The sequence below is a fragment of the Falco cherrug genome, chromosome 1 (assembly GCF_023634085.1).
Source record: "Falco cherrug isolate bFalChe1 chromosome 1, bFalChe1.pri, whole genome shotgun sequence".
NCBI lineage: Eukaryota > Metazoa > Chordata > Aves > Falconiformes > Falconidae > Falco > Falco cherrug.
The window spans coordinates 122,564,669-122,575,939 of record NC_073697.1 but is presented as its reverse complement, the minus strand read 5'-3'; the positions used below and the strand labels follow the sequence as shown (position 1 = coordinate 122,575,939).

Sequence of the window (11,271 nt, the reverse complement as noted above, 5' to 3'; positions counted from 1 at the left end):
GTTCGTTCTGATTGATTGCTCTTTCATTGGTAGTGGAACTTTCACATATATTTCTAAGGTGCTTTTCCCTATTCTGTAAGATCAACAACTTCTGGCTAAAACTCAGAATGTTTGGGAGGTAAAATGAATGACAAACCGTTTCAGAGTCTTCACAAACTTGTTCGATGAATGGAAAAGGTGCTTCAGGCTTCTGGAAACGGATTGCTTGCGACCAGCATTCTGTAATTTAGAACTTTCTAAAATAGAAAAGAAAAAGAAAACCAAACCCAGCACTTAAATTTGAGTTCATATCTCATAAAGAATCTTTGTCTCTTGAACCACAATACTACATTTCAGGCCGTGCCCACTATGTTCCTTTCAAAAGACCACATTTAGAAACATGTTCACATACAACCTTTTGCTTGTATTTTTATTATCTTAGTGATCTGCAACAGCAATTTCCTTATGTGCAGCAAATTCAGTTGGTAAAAATGTTTTGCTCCTAGACAACGTATAGCTTGAACCAATACTATGTACTCTTAATGTTCAGAATGGTTATGAATTTTGCAAGTGGTCTCAAAAATCCAAGAAGCGATTTGAGCCATCAGTCAACATTTTAGGGTGCTGTAATTCCTCAGTTTCTATCCATATATAGCTTAAGTTTCCAAGAACTCAGTAATTGGTGCCCTGCCAATGACTAACATCACAATATCACCAGTCTAGCCTAAGTAAGCTTTAAGGAAACAACTAAATTGACCCTCACTTTCTCTGTATCACATTAAACACATGTGCTTTTGTTTGTTTTTTTACCTCATCACAACTTCCACTCACCTGTATTGCTTCAGAGCTTTCACAGTCACATTTGCTCCCTAGTACTGGATTCCAAGGAAGAGGTGTTTAACTCATTTGTTCACTTCACATCAAAGCTGAGACCTGCTGTGTGCCCACAAGGATTTCTGGACCAGCTCTCTCAACAGAAGAATTTTATAAATTCAAATATTTGCCCAATATTCTAAAATAGGTGATTACATTTTTATACATGGTATTATTTTTACCTTTCATGAATTTGACATAATGGCTTTCCTTCTCTCATGCATTCCCTGACTTCCCTTGTAAGCCCAAGAAAAACCTTCCAGTGGGAACTGCACCTCACAAGCTCTGTGAAACAGCTGTGTCCACCTGTATACCTGTAAATGGATTTTAGAGGGTATGCCAATAGATGGCAGCCTGGAACATGAAGGATTTAATGATATATAATATATTGCCCATTGTTGTCCACATATGGCATTTAAAAGGAACCGTTCGGGATTTTTTTGCATTGTCTTTAGTGATATCCCTCCCATTTAATAGTATTGTAAGAGAAACAGCAGAAAAATTTAATTTACAAAATGGATTAATTCTTCAGATATTTACTGTGATCTGAAAAGAAAGAGAAAAAGAAAAATGTAACTGTGAAACTACATCTCAGTTTTCCAGGATCTGACTGTTTATTTGGATGAAGCATGGATACCCATCCAGACTGAAATATGACACATTTTGAGGGATACCCTTCTCCAGTGGGGAAAAAATATGGCTCATGAAGAACTGTTTGCTGAAAGCTGCTGATTGGTCTGCTTAGGTGTTTCTGGAGTAACACAGTTCCCACTTACCTCCAATTCAGAATAGGAGGTGTCTGTCTGTGTCTCCCTAGTGAGTTCTAAGTTTGAACATTTAAAGAACATCTAAATTTGCTATTGTCAAAACCCCATCTGTAGAAGTGCTCAACATATTTTTAAATGATGAATAAATTCGCACCATAATTTGCACATTGAAAACCAGAGAAAGAAGACACATTGTTAGCAATAATTACCACTCTGCTGAACAGCAAGTACAAAGAGAACAAGGTTCTATTGGGGGTGAAATCATACAATTCAGATGTATGAGACTTATTAGATCATCAAATCCATTGTATTTCCAGTGCAAACTTGTTCTCCATGGCGTAGTCTCTAACATACTGTTCAGTTTTGTTTCAATACTCATCCAAATCCACCACTGCTCCTTTGATGCAACTGATCTTTGTTTTCTTTTCCTTTTAAAAAAAATTAATTTGTTTTTCTATCCACATCTCCTCAGATAATTTTTATTTTACTGTGAACTTTTTTCAGTCTATCATGGTAATGTAAACCAAATGCTGCATGAAAACTCCTGTCTTACTGTTTCCTTCTTCCGAGGTTAAGACCAATTTAGGAATATAAATTTCATTCTAATTCTGCAATTTTTATTTTCTTCTATATTAAGGATGGAGGGAAAGAAGGAGGAAATTGCTGAAGGCAAAGCAACATAATTCTGTATAAAACACCCAGAGACTGCAGTATTAAAATAAGAGGGCACATTACAAGTGAAATATATGTTATTGGGCTATTCAGTGGTTTGGGTTTAGTCCACAGCTTTGCAGAAGCCAACAGCAAAAGAAATAATGTAAAACTAGATGGAGACTGTAAACTCTCCCGCATTGCTATTTGCTTTTGTTTTACAGTATAGTGTGTCTGGAAGCCAAAAAACATGGAGCTGAGATTAGAGGATAATTTGGATCTACAGGAAATCGAACTTTGTTATTTAATTAACTAATAAATAACATAGAGTAACCTGTATAGAAAAGTACCAGTAACAACAAAGTAAGTTTACATTAATAAATGATACAGCAATAGAGCTGTGAGCTCTTTTAATAGGAGCTCAGGAGTGGCCAAGATTAGAGGGTTGCCAGTGATTAGATTTAGATCAGAAGTATTCAAACCTGGATTGAAACAGGCAATTAACTACCAAGGTATATTTACAAAATTAGCAGTTTTTCTCTTCTCAGGTAGGATATATAAATGTTTCTTTGCCATTCAGTTAAATACAACAAATACTTAAAAGCAACACAAGCTGGTTGTGGAAAAATTAGAATAAAGTTGCATACTCAGGCCACTAGTGTGCATCTGGGGTCTCTGCTCTAGAGGAATGTCTGCTATGCCATGCCATTTCTCTGAGGAGGAAGATCATCTGGAATTCTTTGTCCTATCACTAGACAAGCGGGTGCCTCTCCTCAAGTGGGGCAGATGTGGAGTAAATGGAATTACCTCAGCGCAAAATTATCTGAGATCTTAACCCCAGAAATCAGACAGCCCGTGGAACAGCCAAGTATCATTTAGGGTGACCCTGAATTAGGAAGCAAATTAGCACAAGATGAGCTAGATCCCAGTCCTGTTGGAGAGCATAAAATGGGGTTTAGAGTTTTCACGAATTGTGTAACCTTATGAAAATACATCAAATAGCTGGAAACTTCCAGACAAATTCAAACTCAATTTAAAGCCACACATTTTTAGCAGTGCAGACAACTGACACTGGGATAATGTGCATGGAGACATAATTCCACACAGAAGTTAAAGGCATAAGTAGTGGCCAGACACCTCAATAGCTTGAGACCATGATAGATTCTGTATTACCTCACCTCTAGGTGGGATTTCTTTCAAAATGAAAATTCTGTATCTCATGATGAAGCTATTTGCATGACAGTCATATTACTGGGTGACATATTTTGGATTAGAAAGACAGGCTCAACAGCTGAAGTTGTAGCTTCTTGAATTGCCCCTGAAATTCTCAGTCTATGGCTTGGTTCTCAAGCCTGCTTTTGTAGATTCTCACAAATAATTATAATCTAAACATTTTAAATACCCTGTGGAATCAGAGATCCTTCTCTCTGTTAAATGCAATAAAACTAGGTGCTCTGCTTGTGAATCAAATTAAAATTAGAATATCTTTATTTCACCTCTGACTTGCCTAGTAAAACACATTTCAACGAAATTTCAGAAAGAAAATGTCTGGTAACCTTTCTTAACGAAGCATTACACAATTACTTAATCCACTCAGAATTGTTTAGAAAGAATGATCTACAAGAAAAAAATGCTTAAAAAATACATTTGAAGTGTTGCCAGGACATACAACTGTAGTAACTCAGTTATGATAGTCTGTAGCATGGTATTATGAAGACAAATGGATGACTGTTGTTTGTAATCATCAGGGTTTTCCAGAAGATTAAACATATGAAAGCAAAGCTTCCTAAGTAATTCCCGAGATTTCATCATATCACAGAGCAGGTTCAAAAGTAACAGCTGATCTAATTCCAAAAGCTCTTAAACTCACTGTACATTCCAATGTATTCTTCCTGGTATTTTTGTAAGCTTGTTTTCTTCAGCCCCTGCAATGCAAAGCATGGGGCAAAAGGCAGGCTGCAGTGCAAAGCCTGAATGAACAGACTTGGGCAAGAGATCTGCCTGGAATCTGGGCAATTTAAACCTCCCAGGTCATGCTGGAGCAGTAGCACATAGCTTTGCTTTTCTAGCTCCTCAGTATTCTGAGGCTTTTGCCCATGTTATCCAAGTAATCTCAGACCTTTTAGATCAATTACCCTCAGTTTTTTCCAACTCCCTTGCACTCATCCTCCACTCTCCTTTAGCCAGCCTGAGCAGCAAGAATGTGATACTCCGCAGAGAAGTCACTCCGTGAAAAGCCAAGGTGCCAGTAGCCCAGGTTTGAGTCCTGTCTCTGTCTTCACCAGCTTTAATTCATGCAGAACTTGATTCTGCTCTCATTTATAAACCATGACAAATCAGTGGTTGTAAGCAGATTCAGGCATACTCTACAAACAATGTCCAGCTATTTACTGACACCTCTAAGACAAACAAGGAAAAGAGAGGGTACAGTATTAACATATAATCAAAGAAGAGTGTGGTAAAGAGAAGCATGGCAAAGAACAAATAAATGCCTGGGGAGGTCCTCAGCTTATGTATAACAGCATATCCATGCTGACTTCTGCCTGTGCTAGACGAGTCATGCTAATTTACATTAATTAAGACTCTAGCTCAGGCCTCTGCATTATATGAAGTGAAAGCCATTATTTGGGCTTTTCAGTCATATACAGTAGCTTATCTCAGGTCCTTGATCAAACTCCTCAGCTTTCACTGAGGTTGATACCCTCAGATTTCACTGGCGTTCATAAATACCAGAATCAAATTTCAGAGTCAAACTGGTGTCATAATTCTTAGTTTTTCTGCAAACTCTTTGTCTTTTTTCTTACCAAATTACTGCAATACAAGGGATTGACATCAGTCATATATTTAAGGCAAATTCCAAAGGCTCTCCTATTATGTTACAGTCCCGTTTTATCCAGAACATTCTACTGTGTAATGCTAGCATTGCAAGCAATTATGAGATTTTTATTTGGTTGGAGGCAAGGGCGTTGCTCAAGCTGACTCCACAGTGTAGTACTGCCACATGTAAGCTCCTACATCCTCTTTCTGACATGCAAGAAAATGCTCTGAGCTAAACAGATTTCCTATATTGTTGTTATTTATTATTTAAGGAAAAGGAGTTAGGAAATCAACAACAGAGTTGTCTGTGCTTTGCTTTGAGACTGGGGTTAATTTCTGGAGCAGTGGAATTTTATAAGAACCAGGCAGTGGTATCAGATTCTCAAAAGAAGGGATTTTCTGCATGTTGTTTATAACTGCTTCTGTTCTGGGCTGCTATGTCAGTAAAACAATTTATACTAAGAGTATTTTCAGATTTCCATCACTTATTCCCTGTTGACTAGGAAGGTGGCTCGAACCACCTGAGATACGCACTAACTTCAGAAAGGAAAAACTACCATGGAAAAAAGACTTCTTTAATAGCATGAAAAAGCAATGTAAGAGAATACATCAGCTGTATTTTCAGTAGTAAGACCACCTGCAAGTGATAATGCTTGTATGAATTTTAATTAGAGAAACAACATTTTCTTGCAGTATGTCCTTTTCCTTTCCCAGCAACATAGCTGAATAGTTTAAGTTGCTATGGTTACAATGGGTTGTGGCAGACTGTGGATCATTGTGATAGTGACATATTTGCACTTAAAGAACAAAGGCTGCATCTTTCCATTTCAGCCAAATGATTTTAGCCTGAAGTATTTCTATGATTTAAAATCAATTGATGCAGCTTGACATAACAGTCATACTAGGTGAAGAAAAATGAAAACTTCATGGTAGTTCAACTTCTCAGTTTAAAATAAGTTCCTTTGCAATGAAGCATTATTCCAGTTAGAAGTTTATTTTAAGAAAATAAATAGTACTTTTCAACAACCCGTATAGAACCGGAGTTTTTATATATGCTTTAAAAAGAATGCCAAGCTGTTGCCTTGGCTGTTGAGCTATTAAAGGCACAGTCTGTTTCTCATGAATGAAGAGCAGAGCTGGCTGAGATTTGAACTTTCTCCGAGTTTTGATCCATTCTATTTGAAAATGTAGCAATCTTATCTTTCCACTGCATTGTGCAAGTATTTTTCATTATAGATTGGCATCACATCCACTAGAGTACTTAGCGTCTTCCATTTGGAGGCAGCCAAGTCTCCTCTTTTGATCCAAAACAGTTGTTAACTCTCTAAAGTATTTCTTTATATGAAAAAATAAAAGAGAGATCCTTGAAACATTTTAGTGGAATCCTGTGTGAAACTAATTTGCAGGAAAAAACAAATCAATAGGTGTGTAGGGGCAGAGGGAGAAAGGGTGTGTCTGAGCTTGTGTGCATTCTAGCTTTCAGATGTTTTCATCCAACTAATTTCAAGGGTTAAGAGCAAGATAGTGCGCTAAAGTGATTCCAGATGGGTCAATATTAATATCTTTCTTTTCCTGATGAATGAGAAGGTATGACCTAGTTAGAAAACTGCTAAAATTACAGGCGCCACAGAGGCTTCAGCTGGTGCCCTACCACATAGATATTTATACTTACCTCTGCAATTATAATGCTGATGAGCTGCTCTAACCTGCTGAAGGAGACGTTCCAGGGCCTCAGTGTGTCCCCTGTGCCGAGGTTCTCTTCCACTGCAGTCTTTCCAGTCTATTTAACAAAGGAAATAAACAGAAATGAAACACAAAGGTGCAGAAGATTTTAAAATATTTTCTTGCCTCTGATACTTCTTGGCTTTAGAGGAGTTTTACATCTGGGCATGCAGGAAAAAATGGCAGTTGTTTTTAAATCTGCTGTTGCTACGTGTACAATAAGTTTCCTTTGCCTTGTGCCAGCTAGGTAATTAATCATAATAATTATAAACAAAGAGCTCACAATCAGCTCCTAGAAGCTCCTGTAGTGACTGACTAGACAATGGCTATTTCTCTTCGGTGCATAAATGGTCTCTGTTACCACAGTGCCGGAGCTGCTCTCAGCCTGTACTGTACTGACACTCTCAGTACCTCACTAAGGTCACACTGCGGCTCCTTCTGCATTTTGTTGAGACACCAGGAGCCTAAACGGCTCTCTTACAGTTATAGCAAAAGCAATTGCAAAGCAGAGAACGAACAGCTTCCTACAGCTAGAGCTAGCTCTGTAGCCAGAGAAACATGCTCTGAGTAAAATCACTTCTGAAAATCTGCTCCCAGCAGAGGCCTGAACAAACGCTGGCAATTCTTGCCCTGGAGTCTACGCTCTGCTCAGCACTGCACTCGTGAGGCAAGAAGCTGCGGTTTCTGTCCCACATACCTTCAACTACAAAAGACTGTTTTCACTCATTTGCTGCTAGCTACAATCTCAGTCTTGATCATAAAAACCAGACAATCTCATAACAAACAGGAGGATGAAAATGTGCGTATCAGGGAGGAGCTTTTAAATTCCAGACTTGACTATTTTCATACTTTGATTATAATGAGAAAAAAGTATTGCAACAGTTTCCTGATTCAAAGTAATGGTGGATCAAGGTATTAAGAGATCTGTCTGCAAGGCAGGCATGCTTCCATCTTGCTGGCATAGAGGCCGTGTATGTATTCACAGCCACCAACAAACAGTTTGCTCACTCACTAAATATACAGATCTAGTTTCTAGTGCAAGTTTGGAGTCAGGCATTCCTTCCAATGGGCTGACTATGCCAGGGATATAAATACGTATTCACTGCCATTTGGTATAGCAGCTAGAGTAAGCCCCTTGAAAGGGTGGAAAGAGAAGACATTTGCTATCCTGATAGCCTGTGGGCAGTTGTAACAGCTGCAGAGTGGCTGTCCTGCACGTCGTATGCTATTGCAGAGATCACGGGCCAGTTGCATTTATAGCTCTGTGTAGGGAGGCCAGTTCTTAGATCTCCTGTGAGCAGCCCAGAAGAACCAACTGATAGTCAATCAACCAATCTCAATCAACCTCGTGGTTTCTCTGTGTCAGTGGTTTCCAAACTTTTTGAGCCTCCAGGTTGCTGACTACCTTAAAAATGACATGGAAATCAGACCAGCTTCCTTCATCGTCCACCACTCACATGCTAATAAATAAGCTAGCAATGTTACTACCTGCTATGATTTCACAGACCAGCTGCACACTCTGGCCACCACTTTCCAGGCTGCTCCTGCGTATGTGGGGGAAACAGGAGGACAGTGGCAAACATTCACTGCCATGCTTCATGGGTGCATCTCCAAGGATGTCATTAACCTCTGGTGCTCTGGGATTGGAATGGATGAGGATTAAGCCCTGAAGCTTTCATTTCCTTTGCGTGTTCTTCTGGCTGCCGTTACAGACAACTTTGCAGAGTATTAATGTATTCACATTTAATTTTTAGCTTAGGGCCATATTTTGTTACACAACACTGGTGTAATTTCAGGTTGCTGCCTTCTTGCCAAGCAGGAATCTGCTGGTTTTCAAACCCAGTGGTGAAGGCAGTCACATGGATAAATAAGTGCTTCCCCCAGTAACTGCAGCATTAAATAGCATCTTCTCTTTCAAGCTCTAATTCTGATGTTAGTATTACTTAATGAAAGAATTTACATTTAGGCTCTGACGGTCTCACTTGCTGTAAAGCTTACACATGTGTCACTAAGGATACTTAATGAAAAAAACACATTCTTGCCAACTGTCTATATACAGTGAGCTAAGTCTGCTTAATGATTCTGTGTTCATCAATAAAGGAAATATACATATATAGCCATGAAGAAACCTTTCTTTTTGCTGTAAACTCAGAAAAAGATCCCATATATATCACATGATGCTCTTGCTGTCCTGCAGGGAGATCCAAAAGCCTGCTCTTGTTACCTTGGCTGCCTTTCAGAGAAGCACCCCCACAATGATGTCCCAGGCACTTCAGTAGTGCTCCCATGGATGGTATTGCTCTCCCTGGTGGAAGCAGGGTCTTCACCAAGTTCTGAGCAGCTGCACATGACAGCATGGCCCTAATGCCAGCAAGTCTAGGACTTTCTGCTACTCTAAAGCCCAGAATCCCTGAGACACTAAACATGGGAAATGAACTTAAATATCTGCATAGATTTTGTGTTGATCCACTGAAATCTGCAGGAAAACTTTCCTTACATCTCAAAGCTTTTGAACTGGCACATATTGTCAGATTTCAGAAGGTTAATAATAGTGGACAAGAAATAGACAGTGAAGACAATGCAATATGCTCAAAGCAAAAGTTCATATCGTACAAAGCTACAGTCTTAAATGTCACGTACCTTTCCAGGAGTGCAAGTTCCTTAGGGATATTCAGCTAAATAACTAGCAGCTACTGTAAAAGAGTGTGTTCCTCAGCTGATGTAAACTTTTGTTTTGTGGGGCCAAATACCTGGCTATAGTCAAGGTAAGTGCATGTTATGAAGTTACTCATACTCCAGAGTAGTGAGTTATCCACATAGCCAAGAGTAGAATTTTGTCCCACGATTGTAGCACATTTTTGTTCTCAAACAGACTATTTCTTTAGCCTAGTTCTGGCTTTATTCTGGGGTAAACAAGAGCAAAACTGAAGCAAAATGGGACAATGGTACTGCAAGAGCTTTGTTTATCCAACCCTTTCCATTATGGCTGCTGAGCATAGGTACAGCTTCCTTTATTTTCCCACATTAGCATGCAAGGTTATTAAATTGTTACATTAGCCTTATAAAAACAAGTGCTAATGCAATAAAATGAAAAGCCCCACTTTACTGCATCAATCAATACAAGGGAAGCTGTAATATTCTGAGCCAGTTTGGCAGCGAACACTAAGTCTGGAAAACCAACTAACAATACAATGTGATTATAATAGATTAAAAATTGCAAATGAAAAATCATAGTCCTAACGGAGTCTGAGAAAACCTGTCATAGGTTTGAAAAGGAAGAAAGGCTTTTGGACACGTGTGGAACATTTTAGTGCTTAATAAGGGTTAGATCCTATCAACATGCATGTCCACATTGTTTTACATACAGGATGCTCCAAGAACGATCCATTGCATGGGATCTATAATTCTACAAGGCAGAATATAAAATAACATTACGATACATGTCATACATGTATGTGCTTTGGTTCTAGCAGTTCAAATTCATGTTTTGATCCATTCAGGCACTGACAAATGAGGTTCCATATAGCAGAACTCTATTAAGAGAAATGAAGGTCAAAATACTTCTTGTTTTTTTAAGTGTGACTAGATGAAAATGTACTGTCAAAAGACTGATGAAGAATAAAAGGTAAGACGTATACATATATGATTATTTTGCTTATTTTTGAGGGGTGGGAGGAGCTGAGGGCTTTTATTGATTTAATTCACTCCAAGATGACATGGCAATTAAATCATGATCTCCAGAATATTTGTCTTTTTCTGTTTCTGAAGACATTCTTACAAAGCAACATCACTAATCAAACTAGGAGGGCAGACAAACTCAACCTACTTGAAGGAGAAGCATTTTCAGGAGTAGATTTGCGTGGAGGTCCCCATCCTCTCATGTTGTATGCTGAAACACGGACATAATACCTCTGGCCCTGCAAATGGAAACAACTGGAGTCAAATCTATCACTTGACTCAAAATCTTGGCTGTAATAACTGGAAAGCAGTCCCTCCCAAAGATGTTTTCTTTGAAAAACTTGAACAGCTTTCATTGGCATCAGCTGATGCACCATGACAGATTGAAACATAGTACAAAGATTTCAGGACAGGTTATCTGCTGAGCATTAACAGAACACACCAATTCCAGCTGACAAACCACAATCTCTTCTACCAAAGCAGAACCCTAGGAACTCTTATCAGACTTCAGGAATAGGGACTCTCCTTTTTCCTGTGGTATTTAACAGTCTCTCTAGCAGCCCAGCAATGGAAGAGGCTTTGTTTGGCTGCCACTGAAATCAGTCAGACCTTTATCACGGATTTTGATGTATAAATCTAGGCTAATGGAAAGCACTTTTAAAAGTCTAACTTTTAATTTAAATATGCTATACACTGTGGAGAGAAAAGACAAACACACAGTAAGCACTATTCTTAACTGCTTATGGAAGTGACTGTGCAAGCTTGCTTGATTTTAACTTAAGAA

General features: G+C 38.7%; 1 protein-coding gene across 1 annotated transcript in view; it reads right to left on the bottom strand.

Annotated features, from left to right (window-relative positions):
• The window catches only part of ANKFN1 (ankyrin repeat and fibronectin type III domain containing 1), a 62,312-nt gene that overhangs the window by 22,023 nt on the left and 29,018 nt on the right, over positions 1-11,271 (bottom strand). The window contains exons 6-8 of the mRNA XM_014281540.2: positions 10,636-10,726; positions 6,760-6,867; positions 137-236 (exon numbers count right to left, since the gene is read on the bottom strand). Of these exons, the coding sequence (XP_014137015.2) occupies positions 137-236; positions 6,760-6,867; positions 10,636-10,726 (299 nt within the window). The remainder of the gene's footprint in view (positions 1-136; positions 237-6,759; positions 6,868-10,635; positions 10,727-11,271) is intronic.